The 16,444-nt window shown below is 45.3% G+C and overlaps 1 protein-coding gene and 1 non-coding gene across 2 annotated transcripts; one reads left to right on the top strand and one right to left on the bottom strand.

Moving 5' to 3' along the window:
- The first annotated feature begins 3,752 nt into the window (after positions 1–3,752).
- PDIA3 (protein disulfide isomerase family A member 3) lies at positions 3,753–14,275 on the top strand. Its single transcript, XM_078612797.1, has 13 exons — positions 3,753–4,152; positions 5,120–5,198; positions 7,170–7,287; positions 7,922–8,029; positions 8,268–8,394; positions 8,829–8,945; positions 9,692–9,817; positions 10,262–10,444; positions 10,901–11,009; positions 11,672–11,800; positions 12,244–12,323; positions 12,433–12,490; positions 12,702–14,275. The coding sequence occupies exons 1-13, from the start codon at positions 4,004–4,006 to the stop codon at positions 12,816–12,818; spliced, it is 1,500 nt and encodes a 499-aa protein (XP_078468923.1). The 5' UTR covers positions 3,753–4,003; the 3' UTR covers positions 12,819–14,275.
- An 825-nt stretch (positions 14,276–15,100) lies between these two features.
- Positions 15,101–15,173, bottom strand: TRNAK-CUU (transfer RNA lysine (anticodon CUU)). Its single transcript has one exon. It is a non-coding gene; the product is annotated as a tRNA-Lys (tRNA).
- Positions 15,174–16,444: the final 1,271 nt, after the last annotated feature.

Raw genomic sequence — 16,444 nt, 5'->3', positions numbered from 1 at the left:
CGCGATCACAGGGGGAGAGAGAGGCACGCAAACTCCAAATATACAACGGGTGTCAGGGTCGGGATCGAACCCACGATCTCCTGCATACCAGGCGAGGGAGATAACATCTCCTCGCCACCGCGGCGCCCGAGTCGGAGGGTGGTGGTGGTGGTGGTGTGACAGAACGTCTCATTCACTGCGTTACGCGCCCGGTAACCTCGAGTTCGATTCCCAACCACGGTGAACACAAGTGGCGAGTGGTGGCTTCCACCAGTCGCTACTTGACTTTCATTCATTTCATTCTATGACGATATTTCTTAACAGCCCAGCATCATTGTGTAACTCCAATTGAATGTAAACACAGGTTCAGCTCAGTGCTGTCTGTCAAAACCTTGTTATCATATAATTTAGTTAATGTTGAAAGTATATCTAGTAAATAAAAACCTTAATCTGTATGTCTCAGAGACCTCTAGGGTACTTCCCGACAAGGTAGACAGCTGACATTTGGTACAAATGTAGCTTTTAGGATAGAAACCACAGAAAAGTCTGAAAATCCGAGATGTTTTATTTTAAGGCCCCCAAAACTGGATTTTAAGCGCCCTATAAACATGTTTGTGCGTGTCATTCAGAAAGCGTTCAAAATGTAACATTGCAGGGTTTTTACGCCTTCGACGGCAAATTAAATTAACGCGAGAACCATTGTTCTATCTTTTATTGTTTTTGAGATATTTCGGAACGAAAAAATACACATTTTATGATTCAAATCTGAATAATTCGAAAACGGTTAAAGATAGGAGCTTCTCCTCAGAGTATTAATTTGTGTTTTTTTATAAAAAAAGAACGGAATCTTTAAATTGAGTGCTTTCCGATGGGTACGTCTTTAAATATACGAAGGTAAATAAAATCGTCAACAATTTTTGTGTTTTTTGTGCGGGAAAATGCAAATATTTGGAGTCGTTGTTAGTGTCTGATCGTAGATACGAATTGTAAAAACTTTAAATCAGGTTAATTATTATATTTATTGAAAACTTTTGCCTGGCGAAGACAGACTTTATGAACTAGTATCTTATAATGCATCCCATTTAACAAGCAACGTTGACCCAACGTTGCTTATTGACTGGCGATGTATAAGGATCTTATCAGTTGATGTGTAGAAATATTCCTGCGAGAGTGGTGATTATGCGTGGAATTTAGCTTTTTAGGAATCCTAAGATTTCCATATCATGCAAATGATGTGCAAGTATTTGCATCCCGTGATACTGGAACTCGACCAACAATGTAAAGCCAATCTAGATTTGAAGTTTTCGTGACTGCAGGGATCCATACTCTTTGGTTCTTTCGGGAAGTCACGTAGGTAGAAAATAAATGATTAATTTAATTGTATTATTAAAATACATTTTATTTTCTACCTACGTGACTTTACCGAAAGAACCAAATAGATTGTAAAGCCACGTGGCCATAGCATGCAAGAACGCCATAAATCGAGACGCGTTGCTTATCAACAGAGGCGGAAGAACCGCACCCAGCGAGGGACATGCCAACACACTCGACAGGTTTGTCGATAACTCGGCGTCGTGGCCTTCAACGGGAAAACATATATACGAGACGACGTTTCGGGTAACAGCCCTTCTCCATAGCGTATATATAGAGAGGTCAGAGAGCTAATGCAGTGGCATCGTCCAGGCTACTGGACATCTGTGAGAAAGAGCTTGATCCCTCATCGCCTTCCTCCAGTATAGATAAATAAAATATTTGGAGACTGCACTTGTTTTCACCACGGGGTCTGATAAGAGTTGAAGTTTTCACGTGTTTTCTGATGAACGGTTAACTAATTAGTAGATTATGAGCAACAGACGAACTCTTTAATCACCAAAAATTTATTTCTACTCAAAAAACGAAAATGTATTAAACGTCACATTAAAAAATGTTGCTGATGCACTGCATTATGGACAGCAAGGTCAACTCGTTCCCTTTGCATAAATAACAAAACATCATTCAACACGTTCTTCAATTGCACTGTGGCCTGAAAATGGAAAACCAATAAAACAGTCGACGTATCGAACAATAGCCCTTCTTCATAGCACGTCAACAGCGAGGCCATAAAGGGTGGGTAAGTTGGAGACTGACGGAGCATGATAAATGTCAACGTTTAAAAGACTTTCCGAGGAACAAGTTTACAATTGGTGTATGAATACTTACATGAGACAATTTAAAAAAACATCAGGAAACATTTTCATTGTTTCATTATAATCAGGAAATCACGGTGTCAAAGTGAAGTCTCCCAACACTTACCCACTCGGCCTCTCTGTGTTAACACTCTGTGCTAACATTCTGTTAACACAGAGTATTAACACTCTGTGTTAATACTCTGTGTTAATATTATACACTCTGTGTTAACATTCTGTGTTAATATTATACACTCTGTGTTAACACTCTGTGTTAATACTCTGAGTGGATTGTAATAATAGTGAGATAGAAACAAACAAGATGTATTGTAAGAATCACTTTATTTTTCATTAATATTAAAGAAGTGAAGTTGCCTTTACATGCTTAAGCTGTTTATTTATCCATTGCATGGGTGGACCTTATCCTTATCAATCATCCAGACATTTGCCCCCCCTGAGAGATTTTGCAGGAGCCGCCACTGGTTAATACTCTGTGTTAATACTCCGTGTTAACACTCTGTGCTAATACTCTGTGTTAATACTCTGTGTTAATACTCTGTGTTAATACTCCGTGTTAACACTCTGTGCTAATACTCTGTGTTAATACTCTATGTTAACGCTCTGTGTTAATACTCCGTGTTAACACTCTGTGTTAATACTCTGTGTTAATACTCTGTGTTAATACTCTATGTTAATACTCCGTGTTAACACTCTGTGCTAATACTCTGTGTTAATACTCTATGTTAACGCTCTGTGTTAATACTCCGTGTTAACACTCTGTGTTAATACTCTGTGTTAACGCTCTGTGTTAATACTCCGTGTTAACACTCTGTGTTAATACTCTGTGTTAATACTCTATGTTAACGCTCTGTGTTAATACTCCGTGTTAACACTCTGTGTTAATACTCTGTGTTAATACTCTATGTTAACGCTCTGTGTTAATACTCCGTGTTAACACTCTGTGTTAATACTCTGTGTTAACGCTCTGTGTTAATACTCCGTGTTAACACTCTGTGTTAATACTCTGTGTTAACGCTCTGTGTTAACACTCTGTGTTAATACTCTGTGTTAATACTCTGTGTTAACGCTCTGTGTTAATACTCCGTGTTAACACTCTGTTAATACTCAGTGTTAACACTCTGTGCTAATACTCTGTGTTAATACTCTGTGTTAATACTCTGTGTTAACGCTCTGTGTTAATACTCTATGTGTGTTAACACAGAGTATTAACACTATGTTAATACTCTGCGTTAATAATCTGTGTTAACGCTCTGTGTTAATACTCTGTGTGTGTTAACACAGAGTATTAACACTATGTTAATACTCTGTGTTAATACTCTGTGTTAACGCTCTGTGTTAATACTCTGTGTTAACGCTCTGTGTTCTGTGCTATTCAGAAGGGCCACTGCCCGAAACGTCGCTGGCTTTGTCGTGCTGTCTGGCGTGGCCAGCACTACAAAGGGGCGGGGGGTGGTGGGGGGGGCGGAGGGGTGGGCCGGGGTGGTGGGGGCCTGGGTGAGGGGGGCGGGGTGAGGGGGGCGGGGTGGTGGGGGCCTGGGTGAGGGGGGGCGGGGTGAGGGGTGGGGGCTTGGGTGGGGGGGGGCGGGGGCCGCTCGAGGCGAGGGATTTGGGCGCGGGGGTCAAACGTCGCCCCGCAGTCGGCGACGAATCCGAAGCGCACGCGTCGCATCACGTGCCGCCGCGGGATCAAATCAAAACGCGCCACACAGCTGGACCGCCACTCTTCCTGCGGTCCTCCGCTGCCGCCACCCCCGAGACAGCCGCGAGCCGAGACAGCAGAGACAGCCCCAGTAGCAGCAGCACACACACAGCAGCAGCAGCCCGCCACGGTGTCCGTCATGGTGCCCGCCGCCTCCTGCTCCCTCGTCGCCCTCCTCGCGCTGCTCGCCGCGGCGAGCGCCAGCGATGTGCTCGACCTCACGGACGCCGACTTCGCGTCCAGAGTAGCCGGCCACGACATGGTGCTCGTCGAGTTCTTCGCGCCCTGGTGAGCGAGGAGGGGGAGGAGGAGGAGGCCGTGAGCGAGGCGCTTGCTAGAGGCGAGGTCGCCCGGCGTGGGGCAGGGAAGCCGGCGGGGTTCTAGGCGAGGCCGCGGCTCTCGGCTTCGCGTACTTCTTCGGTGAGGGGGTTGAGTTGCCAATGGAAATGTCTCGGTGCTTTTTAAAAAGAAAATCGTTGCAAGAAAGAACACCGCTGGGCGAACGCCACTGCAAGAGATGTGACGGTAGTTGTGACCGTGCACTTGGTAATGAGTCGTGTTTGTGTGGCAGTGGCGCTGATTAATTTGCATGTCGAGTCTTAAAGGAAATGCTCGCGGCCGGGCACTTTAAACTAATTTGGAGTAAATTTCCCCGTCGTTTTAAAAGTAAAAATAATTGTTTAAATGCATCTTGTGTGCTGCCGTGATTTTTAAGTTGATTGACTGGTGCCTGCTCGAAGTGGGTGATTTGTTAATGTTTGAGAATGGGTTTTAATCCATTTTTTACACGGGACTTTGGTCAAATTCCAACGTCGGCTGTAAATCGACTTTTGTTTAAACAGGTTCAGGCTCATCGTGATTTTTCGTGAGATATTGTTTGTGTTTGTCAAATGGTACATTAGCTAATTCATGTATAGTGATTAAAACGAATGCATGACGCAAACTTGGTTTTCCGTGTAATAAATATTAATCGATGTGACCTAACTTCGCGAAAATATAGCTCAATGTACGAGTTAATAAAGCTGTCATTAAATATGTTTAATGTAGCGTTACCGCACACCTAACGTTAGATGTGGACATAACGAATCTCGGTTCGGTTCATCGAATGCTGACTGACGGTGGCTAAACCGACTCTGGTATTGCGCAATCGCCGTCGGTGCACGGCCCGTGGTTCGTGTCGTGTAACTCGACAAATGTCGCGGCTCCTCGCCGGCCTCCTCTTGACGCTGCCCAAATCATTGTCGACTCGCTCCAGGTGCGGCCACTGCAAGCGACTTGCCCCCGAGTACGAGAAGGCCGCCACCAAGCTGAAGAACACAGTCGCGCTGGCCAAGGTGCGTGCTCTGCCGTGCTCGCTGGCGAACTTTTCGGGTCTCTTCTGCCACCCTTAACGACGTAACCCCCAGCTACTGGGGGTGCACGGTGGGATGGGGGGAGGGTATCTCGGCAGGGGTGAAAGTTCGCCTCGTCGCCCACTCGTCTTCTCGTTTGGCCACACCCGGCTGCTGTCGTCAGCGCTGATCCCTTCACTTCAATAGGAACCCCCCCACACACACTCCACCTCTTGCTTCCCGGTTCTCCCCCCCTCCCTCATTGCCACCCTTCAGTAAGCTTGTCGGGGTTGGGGACGCCTCCCGAGCCGGACACGGATGTCGACCCAGGGGAGGGCTCCGTGAAGTGGGCGATGCAGCGTTGCCCTGAATGCTGCCCATAGCTTGGTTGTAGTGGGGGAGGGATAGTGCATTGTGGCTGCGTTTATACGCAACGTCTAGAAATGTGAACACCGCTGATGCTGCCTTGCAACCCTACTACAGGGCTGCCGGCCGTGGTGGCGCATACTTGGTAGTTGCAGCGCTTTGCGTGATTCGATGTGGCCACCTTGCACTCGCTCAACTAAATTGGTCACGATTTAGAAACCATTTTAATTTAATATCGTGCGAGTGCCCTTTCTCCAGGTCGTCTGGTTTTCTCCCCCTCCCCCTTCTATTACAGCGCACTCGTTGCGTGAGCAGCAGTGGCTAGTCGCGCTGTAACCATGACCCCGGAAGTGAAGTCGCCAGAGATGATGTGCAGCCTCGGTGTAGTTTTAGAGGAATGTTTAGCGTGTTATCATTCATCTTGTACAAAGAGTGCGTGGGACACGGGGGTAAATCGCTATGGGTGCGGACTATACTGAGCAGTTAGGTTTTTTCGGTAAGTCACGTAGGTAAAAATAAAAATTATAGAAATAAAATAATAAATCACGACGTTTCGGAGGCAACACAAGTCTCCGTCATCAGGTGGGACCGTCACAGATAAATTTACTGTATCAGGTGATTATTTTTATTATTTATTTTTACCTACGTGACATTACCGAAAAAACCTAAGAGTATGAATTCTTGCAGTCACGACAGCTTCAAATCTAGAATTATACTGAGCAGGTTAGTTTTTTTTGTTATAAAATGAGCTTGAATTGGCACCAGTACAAAAGCAGGAAACAAAGAAATGAATGAATAATTCCACTGGTAAATTAAAGTTAAAATGTAGTTAGCAAAGGTCCCAATGCAGGACACTTGTTTTTTGCGGCCTTGTGAATGTGTTAGCTCCTCAGAAGTAGTGTGTATTTGTGTGTGCAGCTTTTCAGTTCTTGCCACTGAATTTAGGTAATCCTAAGGATTAGAATGTGTGCTGTCTCACGTGGCAGAATGCATTTAAATCAACCTAAGCTGCACCGCCTAAACATGCAAAGCAAATATGTGGAGCCCAACGGTCAATTTAATTTTAACTATAGCATGCTTTAAGTAATGACATTACAGAGGCTTATTTTATTCTTCACTTTGTTTAAATCCTCCGATTTACTGTGGAAGTGCATTTTTAAAGGGCGGTACACTTAATCCAACTTGGGTGTGGGTGTGCAGTATTGCCTGTAAGAGAAGGCACGATGTTGTATATTGATTGTACAGAGTCAGCCGAAAGGTCCCTCCCTATACCCGTAATTTCAGAAAAAATTATCTAGATTCTAACTTAATTGAGGTATGAATCTGTGTGTAACTTAAACACAAATTGTTGCTTAAATGACACTTAATCACGTAGTCGTACAAAGGTGAGGATATAATATGAATTGGTATCAAGGCCGTGGAAACCTCAAGTCTAAGTAACAATAGCTTTATTTCAGTTAATTGTAAGAGCACTACTCACCCTTTCAGAGCATGCGCCCGCTTGTAAAATCAACGCCGAGTCTTTACGGCCATGCCCTCTTGTGTTGGAGGGAGGAAATACATGGCAATCTCAGCATGGTGTGACGTTTTTTCTTTACACTGTCACAGGTGGATTGCACCGCCAACACGGAAACATGTAACAAGTTTGGCGTGAGTGGCTACCCCACTCTGAAGATATTCCGTGACGGCGAGCTGTCCAGCGACTACGATGGCCCCCGGACTGCTGGTACTCGCATTTTCTTGCGAATCGATACTGGAGTGATGTGGATGGGGGAGATGCTCATTGAAAGGGTCTTTGGCAAATGTTGGTAAAGTTACCATCTGGTATATTCGACCTGTGTATGATGGGGTCTATTTTTAGTGCATCATATAAAAACAAAATTTCCACTTTTATGTATACTTTTTAAGACGTTCATAATTAAATTAAATACCACCAGCCATTTTTAAGTGAAGTGTACATTTTTTGCAGTAAACAAAGCATAAGAGTTGTAGAAATTGGATGGCTATTTGCACAAATTGTTTTAACCAAAAAAATAACAATACTACTTTTGAGGTGGCTTAATTGCAACATTTTTAATCATTTTAAGCCCGTTGGACACGTTTATTAATTCTTGTTGATTTTCAGTTTCATTTCCCATCACTTGATAAGAGCTAATACAACATGTTGGCTTAGGAGGAATAATGATGACATGTCGTGTCATTTCTGTGGGTAACCTAACCCTTTGGTGTTTTTCCACAACGTGTTTTCCTAAAGTGCCCTTTGCTGATGCAAATAATGTTGCCCTTTGTCCAGAAAAGTCGGCTAAACCAGCTACGTGTCTGAGCACGTGCATATTCTGCTGTGTCTGTGTGCTGTGCAGATGGCATCGTTGGCTTCCTGAAGAAGCAAGCCGGCCCCAGCTCTGTGGAACTGAAGACTGTCGAGGACTTGGAGAAGTTTGTTGGCGATAGCGACCCCAGCATTTTAGGTGAGGAGCTTCCCTGAGCCACCGGACCCGCGTCCGTCTGCTGTTAGGATCCTACACCGGTCTTGACTGGTCTCCTGACGAGGTTATTGGCACCGTGTTGGCAGCTCCGTTTGTTACCCCCCCCCCCCCCCCCCCCACTTTTCAATTTCTTCAATTGGATGCGTGCAATTTTCCATGACGAACAACAAAGCTACGATGCGATTGTCTTCGTTTTTGTCCCCTTTTTCTACGTTGGCAGGATTTTTCAAGGATGCGAGCGGCGATGCACAGACGGAGTTCATGAAGGTGGCGAGCTCGCAGAGGGATAACTACCGCTTTGCTCACAGCAACGTACAGGCCGTGTTGGACAAGCAGGGCACTGACGAGTGAGTGGCTCTCCGTTCGGCCGTGCCATCTGCTTGCCGCACCACACATCTCGTGGCCCTGCCTGACACTTCTGGCGGTTGCTGCTCTGTCAAGCCTAATTCCAGTGGCCGAATATTTTCACTTTACTATTTCATAACGTTGGGTGCTGTTGCTTCCTGTAAGGGAGGGTTTCTAAGCGTTCAAATAATGTACTTGGCTGCTTTCGATTTGATATCGTTTGTAATGTAGAGGATTATTAAACGATATCTGTGAATTGCCAATTTATTCTGTATACCTATACATCACTGTAATTACTGGAAGCAGTTGTAGTACTTATCAGTTGGCACTTAAGAGTAGTGTAGGTGGTGTGCATACAATGTCAATGTGTCAGGTGTACACACGGACATGTATCTGATCTGGGGGTATTGCATGCGTGGTGTGTGCACGCGTTCAGGGCGATCGTGGTGTTTCGGCCGCTTCGCCTCGCTAGCAAGTTCGAGGAGACGCAGGTGACGTATGCCGAGGACTCCTACAGCTCTGCCAAGATCAAGGCCTTCATCCAGGACAACATGTGAGCACGACGGCGATCGCCGGCATGCGGCCCGTCCAACCATTACCATTAGCCCTGCATAATGCTCCCAGCAGGGGGCGGTGTAATTACAGCCATTGTTCAAGTGTTTAGTTTGTTGTCTCTCTCCGCCCTGCACCTTCGATTAGCACGGTTGGCGAGCTACGGTGTGAACGACATTCTATGTGCACAAAGTGTTTGTACATTTTGCAATGGTGGAATGTCTGCCTTCAACCTGCATTGACCAGCATGGTCGAAATATGGTCAAATAACCCTTGCATGGTGTGGGGTGGCCCTCGTCTAGCAGTGGATTGAGAATGCATCGTGGTATTAATCTCTGCCTTGTATTTATCCAGAAAAGCCTCGCAGAGTCTCGATTTAATTTGGCGCTGTAAAAAAATACTTGTACAATTTTCAGGCTTTGTTTGCATGAATTTGAACCAGGTGGGGATGGCAATGACTGCATACATTTGTTAACACGCTTGCTTTACTGCCCCCTACTGTCCACTTCATATTCTATCGGATTTATCACAAATCTATATCATCTACACCAACCCTTGCCTCCAAAGCGTGAGATCACTGGCATTCTCCACAACACCCGGCTCATTCTTTTGAGATGGCTGTGGTCCACAATTTGTTTTCAATTGTACAACAGATATTGCAAACGTAAGCATTCCGAAAGATGCACCGCTTATGGAAGGAGGAGGAGGGGATGGTCTTAAGTTTTTTTGTCCCCTCCCCACTTTCAGTCTGGGAATCTGCCCACACCTTACGGATGACAACAAGGACCTGTTCAAGGGCAAGGACCTGCTGGTGGCTTATTATGACGTCGACTACACCAAGAACCCCAAGGGCTCCAACTACTGGAGGAACAGGTGCACTTCCTACCCACCCACCATTCGCGCATTTACTCGCATACGCTTATGAACTTTGACAGCCAGTTGAGCAGTCGATACAAATGCCGCCCTTTTGTAAGGGAGACGAAGCATTCAAACGAAGTGCAGCGTTACTTTGCCTCTGTCCAGAACGGCAAAACGATGCAGCCATTGAAATCGAATCCGATGAGAAAAATAATCGTTTGAATATGAAATTCAGTATAACAACACACAATCCTTAACCTTTCAACTGTGCATTGCAGTCAAAATTTTTAAAAGCTCCGCAGCTCTGACCAATACTGCAAAAACAAACCATGTTCTGCGTGAAGTCTTGCCCTGCGTGCTGTTTGTGGATGTCTCCCTGCGTGCGTTTTCCCCCCCCCCCCCCCCCTTTCCATCACGCTGGCTGAACCACTCGTGCTGCTCTGGTGTGCGCCCCCGCAGGGTGATGAAGGTGGCGAAAAAGTTCATCGAAGAGGGCCACACCTTGAGCTACGCCATCGCCAACCACAAGGACTTTGGGCAGCAGCTGTCCGACTACGGGCTGGAGCACGTGAGTGGGGACGTGCCCGTGGTTGCCATCAAGAAGAGCAACGGCGACAAATACATCCTGCGCGAGGAGTTCACGTGAGTGAGCGCGCCCCCCCTCGCCTCGCACCATCGCGGATGCTGCCTGGTTTCAAAATACTGACTGACGTGCGGTGCAGATTTTCAGTTGGCACGGAGCTTTTCACTTCCGGGTACGTTCAAATATTTGTAAGTACGATATGTCAAGCTTCTCCCTTTATACCACATCGGGGTTGCCCTTTCTATGCACTGTCATTTTTATAAAGGTGGTATTTTAGGTGATTTAATAGTTAGCTTGGTTGTGTTTGCTTGTCTATAGAATGTTGGTAAAATATTTGAAAACTTGGTGCTAAATGTGAGGTGTCTGATAAAATAATTTCGCCGTTTGTTTCTAAATCAGTGTTTGCAGGATTTTGCTGTATGAGGTTGGTGTGTAATGTGGAGCCCTGCTAGGTCCATGTGCGATGGTTAACGCGTGCTTTTTTTACACGTGTATTTGGTGCTGTGTGCGTACAGGCGCGACGGAAAGTCTCTTGAAAACTTCCTGCAGGATTACTTCGATGGAAAACTCAAGAAGCACCTCAAGTCTGAGCCCATCCCCGAGGACAACGATGGGCCTGTGAAGGTCAGCTCTAACATGACCTCGTCACGTACTCTGTTCTCCAGGGCCCAGAGAGTGAAAGTCATTTTGCCATAGCAGCGTGGAACTTTGGTTCAAGCAATCCGAGGAAAGCCATGAGTGTAATAGTAACTTCAGCTAGTTGTGCTTTCTCCGACTCTCCAATATCCTCGTGCGATGTCTCTCGTGAGATGTCGGCATTTTCCTATCGCTAATAATCCTGAGTGCACCTGATCTTGGGTGCTAAGCAGGATGGAGCCTGGGGGGCCAGTACTTTGATTCGTCGCCACCACATGCAAACAAGTTGTCATAGACAGCTGCAGGATTGCTTGCGTGGTCATCTGCAGATGGCAGTTGCGCACAATCAATTGTTGTACTTTACAACTATGCTCCCCATCATCACGATCTGTGGGCAGAGAGCCCGTAGGTGTCCACTGCACATTCCCCATCTTCACTTAACTGCATGGTGAAGTGTGCTCAAATAAAACTCCCATTTCTAGCATGGCATGGGAAGGCCCTCATCCAGCAGAATTTTGACAAAGTGCTGATACATGTGTGGTCGGCAATAACCAATGTTTGTACGGATAATTTGTTACTCGAACGGGCATGGGGTGGGGCGAGCGGAGGGGGATCGTGATGCGGCGATGAGCACAATCTGACCTCTGCAGGTGGTGGTGGCCGAGATATTTGACGAGCTGGTGAACGACGAGAGCAAAGACGTGCTGATTGAGTTCTACGCGCCATGGTGCGGACACTGCAAGAACCTGGAGCCCAAGTACCTGGAGCTCGCCGATAAGGTACGGCCTCTCCCCGTATTGGTAATTTCATGACCTTGTTAAGAATCGTTATTTGAAACTCATTTTTATTGTTCGTCTTCCACCCTATCGTTCATTCATTCAAATAATGGTAGTTTGTGCATAGAATTCACAATCTGTAAGGTAATCCATTCTTGCGTGCACGATTGGAGTAAAGTGTAAATCTATTTTAGCTGCCTTTGGGTCTTTCGGTAAAGTAACGTAGATAGTTTTATTTTTATTAATTTGAACCTATCTAGGTGACTTTGCCGAAAGACCCAAAGAATATGAATTCCTGCAGTCACGAAAGCTTGAAGTCAAGATCTATTTTGTCCACTAAATCGTTATGCCAAAATTTTGTTTCCAAGTGTGCCTGTTGCTTTGAATTATTGCTGATAAATGTATTGATTTTTATTGATTTGTTCTCAATAATTGCTCCTCAACAGCTCAAGAACGACCCCAACATCCTCATCGCCAAGATGGACGCCACAGCGAATGACGTTCCGGCTCAGTATGATGTCAGAGGGTGAGTTTCCTTATTCCGTGAAGCTGCGTTTGATGTGCACATCTCCGCTAACCATCTCCCCGTTTACTAAGTGCTTTACTCTCTCCCCATGCCCCTCTCGCATACTCAGGTTCCCAACTATATACTTCTCCCCGATGGGTAGCAAGGACAGCCCCAAGAAATACGAGGTGAGTGAGGCCTGCAAGGCAAGTGCACGCTCTCGAAAAGCGCCGTCCCACTCGGAGGGAATGCGACATCTCAGCACATCCTGACAGTATTGCTTCAATCCGTATAGTTGTATGACACCTATAAACACTTGCTTACCCCCCTCCGTGCCCCATGCCATACGAAAGAGAGACTTGGATGGAGTTTGACGTGCATGTGGATGTACGTGTGCAGGGGGGCCGCGAGGTGAGCGACTTCATCAGCTACTTGAAGCGGGAGGCGACCAAGAAGCCCGTGGTCGTGGAAGAGGAGAAGAAGAAAGAGAAAAAGAAGTCCGATGATGAGCTTTAAGGTGGCCGTGTAGGGTGGGGGGGGCGGGGGGGCAGCACTTGATCATGGGGATGGGTTTTGCGTGTTGCTTTTTTTTGTGAAAAGCAACAACATTTAGTTTTTTTTTTTGGACCAGTCCCCCCCGCAGCGTTCACGGCACATTCCCAAACACTGCGAGTTTTATTTTGTAATATTTTTGTTGTGTTGTCTGTGATAATCCAAGGCCAGGCCTTAAAGCCTTTGGATGGTTTTTTTTGGTTACATGACGGCAACTTCATTGGCTCTCCCTGCTGTGTGTAAAGCGCTTGTTTCCCAGGACGGCCTGGCAATTGTCAGTGCTGAACGCTGCAGCGAAGATCTAAAGTTGGAGCACACTGAAACGCGCATGGTAGGGGATGGCGTAATTTTTTTACTAGCTGGGGTGGGGGTTGTAGTATAAGATTAATAAATTTAACTTGCTACGCTCTTCCCTTAACCTTGCCAAGAAAATGACTGCAACAAATGTTGGTTTCAGAATCCCTGTGTTGTGTGTCTTCCCGGCTGTTCGGTGCATGTTTTAAACCCACAATTATCTAAATCACCACTGCTTGTGCTGGAGTCTAGGAGATGTTACTGTGCCACGGAGAAATTCCATCCCTGCGTAGCGCTTTTCAAAATACTGTTGTCTCTTCATACTGTCATCTTCTCATACTGTCTCGTCTCCAATTCTCGTTGGATGGCGCTGGGCCTTGGGGCGTTACATTTCTTTGTGTGCGGGTGACAGTTGTGAGATTTGGACCACCTGTGGTGGTTAACTCGAAGCAAAATTGCTTTGGGAACCGGTTTTCCACAAATGTGAAGTACCCACCGCCAATTTCAAACGGCAGTGTAACTCATTGTAATGGTCGTCATGCATAATATTACAGAACAATATATTTTGCTTTGTTTATCCACCCAAGCCCATCTGATATTGTTTTAATGAGAGTGTGGGAAGGCTTTCCGTGGTACAAACGTCTTGTGCTGCTAACGCCAAGAATCCAAGTGGCTTCTTGGCATGACCTACCAGCCCCTGAAGGAAATGTTGTCGATGCACTGCTCTGGGACACAGGTGCGATGCGGGCATTTAGTGGTTCTAAAACTCTGCGCAAATGTTTTCAACAATTAAAATTCGCACCAACAGTATTCCATCATGGGTGTGAAACCTGCTTTTGAGAGTGTGGCCTGTTTTAGTGCCCTTTATAACAGATGTTTCACTGCCACTTAATGCCTTACAACTTCATTTAACCAAACAAGACCCTAGAAATTCCTTTATTTCGATTTCGACGCTGTAAATGGGGGGGTGATTGAAATTCCTTTACATTGAAAACTGAGTGGAGTGCTTGCATTCCTGTTGTCACGATGGCTCTGGCTTGAGGGAGTTGTGCAGGTTTGCAGTGTGGATGTTCTCTGGGCGAGGCTTCAAAATAAAATGAACAATGTGTGCGTTGCACTGACGTGAACCCCAGAGAGTGTGCCCTCAATATTGGATGTTGTGTGTGAATGTGGTTTTTTTGTACGGCAACGTTCGTTTACATTTCACACGGATTCCCAGGTGCTCATTGACTATCGGTCAACTTTTACACGTGAAACAATATCCACAAATATGGGGTCCTGAGAAAAATACGTTCTTTAGATTTCACTGCATCTGTTTCCTAAAATAATACACGTACGACTTAACATTATAGCTTGCAAAACACAATTGGGAGTTAAATGGTTTACACGGTTAAAATAATATGGGAAGTTTCTCCAAAATTCACTCCCCTTTAACCATGAACACACGGCGCTTTGCTATACAACGTCTTCACTATGAACACTGCTGTGGTCTTCCATCTTGTTCACTACCGTTTACAACACTATGCTGTACCATATACCATATTGTTCACCATTAAACACGGCGCTCTGCTATGCAACATCTTCACCACCATGAACGCACACTGTTATGCTACACGCCATCTTTGCGCACTACGTTTTATTATTTTGACTTTGAACTTTAACGATGTGTTGATCGCTGCAAGGGAAGTGGTTTATACGGCACTTAAATCTTTAAGGAATGTAGAATATGAAATTCTTAAGGATTCTTGAAATTACAACATGTGTCTGTGGGGGGCGCAAGAGACGTATAACCAGATGTGGATTTCGTTAAAACATCGAGTATCTTTCAAACTGACATCCTTGCTTGAGCAAATAAGTAGTCTGGCAACAAACGCGTGAACATCAGTTTTGACTTTAATTCAAAGGTACGAATCAGGGAGGGAAAAAAAATGTGATTATAAAAAAAAAGTGCGCGCCCAACGTGGGGCTCGAACCCACGACCCTGAGATTAAGAGTCTCATGCTCTACCGACTGAGCTAGCCGGGCAGCTGGGGAACTTTGGAGGTTCAGTGGGCTGAAGTCATTCACTATCGGTGCGACGGTGGCTGAAATTTGGACTTGTGACTTATTTAGTGTAAATTACCACCATATTTATGGAATGTTTAAACACCCATGGCACATGCATGAATGTAGTGCTACTATTGCTGCTTCATTTGGACCTGCGTCTCGTGGCTGAGGTTCTGGCTTTAAAAAAGAACGCTTGTATGCAGCAACCTGGCTCTGATGAAGGGATATTGTGCTTTATTGATTAATTAACATTGTGCCGAATAGAAACTAGATCTCGCAATTGGAAGTTTAGAATTTCCTACATAAGCGTTCACGCCCGATATATAATTCAGAATAGTTGTTTGAGGTTGGATCGTGTAGGTATAATGTGAATGTTTAACTGTAACACTTTTCACCAATAAACAGATTTACTTGATCACATTTTGGCTTTTGGCTGCTAACCATCGACGGCGGTCGTCACCGCATCGCGTGGCGCTTTCAGATGCGCTTCTGCGGCCGTCTGGAACGCTCTTCCGATATTACACTTTGAAATCATCTCGATTGACGATCAAATTTCTTTAAAACTGCTTTTTGTGTTTGGTTTGTCCTTCCCCGCACATCCGATTAGCACGGTTGGCTACGTACGGTGTAAAAGAAGTTCAACATAGAGTCTAACCATTTAAATCGCACGCAATCCACTTCAAACGATTGGACTGTGCTCGCGATGGCCCAAGACGCCACGTTAAAGACTCCGGATAAAGAAGCTCGTGCCTTCAAACTCTGAGCTCTTGCTAACAACTTGATGGTACTACTGGGGTGGAATCTGCAGCGAAATAAAAAAAATGTTTTTTTAATCATAACCGGTTTCGCAGAAAAACTAAAATCAACCTTATTTACGCGATCGAACCCAAAAAACGTTATTATGAATATTGGTCTCAAAAGCCGACGAGTTTAAACTTATGTGTTTGCCTGTCGGACCGCAGTGAAAGTTGTTCTGACACGTCGATACAATGCGTAATCTTATGTAAATCTTCATCTAATTTTAAAAAATGCATTGGGAAAAAAGTTAAAGTTGTGTAAGAATTCCCAACTGGTCGGCTTCAAAGAGAAGCTGGTTTGTGAAGTGTTGGTGATGCAGTGTCCAAGTGGAGGGTGACAATGTGATGAGTGACACACACACACCATCCCACCCCTCCTAAAATAAGAACATTATAGTGACTTTAACAACCCCGAAACGCATTCATTAATAACATTGTGACCTTCAAAGGAAA

The sequence above is a fragment of the Lampetra planeri genome, chromosome 39, assembly GCF_965212315.1.
Source record: "Lampetra planeri chromosome 39, kcLamPlan1.2.h2, whole genome shotgun sequence".
Lineage (NCBI taxonomy): Eukaryota > Metazoa > Chordata > Hyperoartia > Petromyzontiformes > Petromyzontidae > Lampetra > Lampetra planeri.
This window is presented reverse-complemented; position numbering and strand designations above follow the sequence as displayed.

Bases quoted from the DNA above. Each gene is read 5' to 3' on its own strand.
- PDIA3 (XM_078612797.1), top strand. From the start codon at position 4,004: ATGGTGCCCGCCGCCTCCTGCTCCCTCGTCGCCCTCCTCGCGCTGCTC. The intron at 9,818-10,261 runs GTGCACTTCCTA...GCGCCCCCGCAG, and splicing joins TCCAACTACTGGAGGAACAG to GGTGATGAAGGTGGCGAAAA. The intron at 10,445-10,900 runs GTGAGTGAGCGC...GTGTGCGTACAG, and splicing joins ATCCTGCGCGAGGAGTTCAC to GCGCGACGGAAAGTCTCTTG.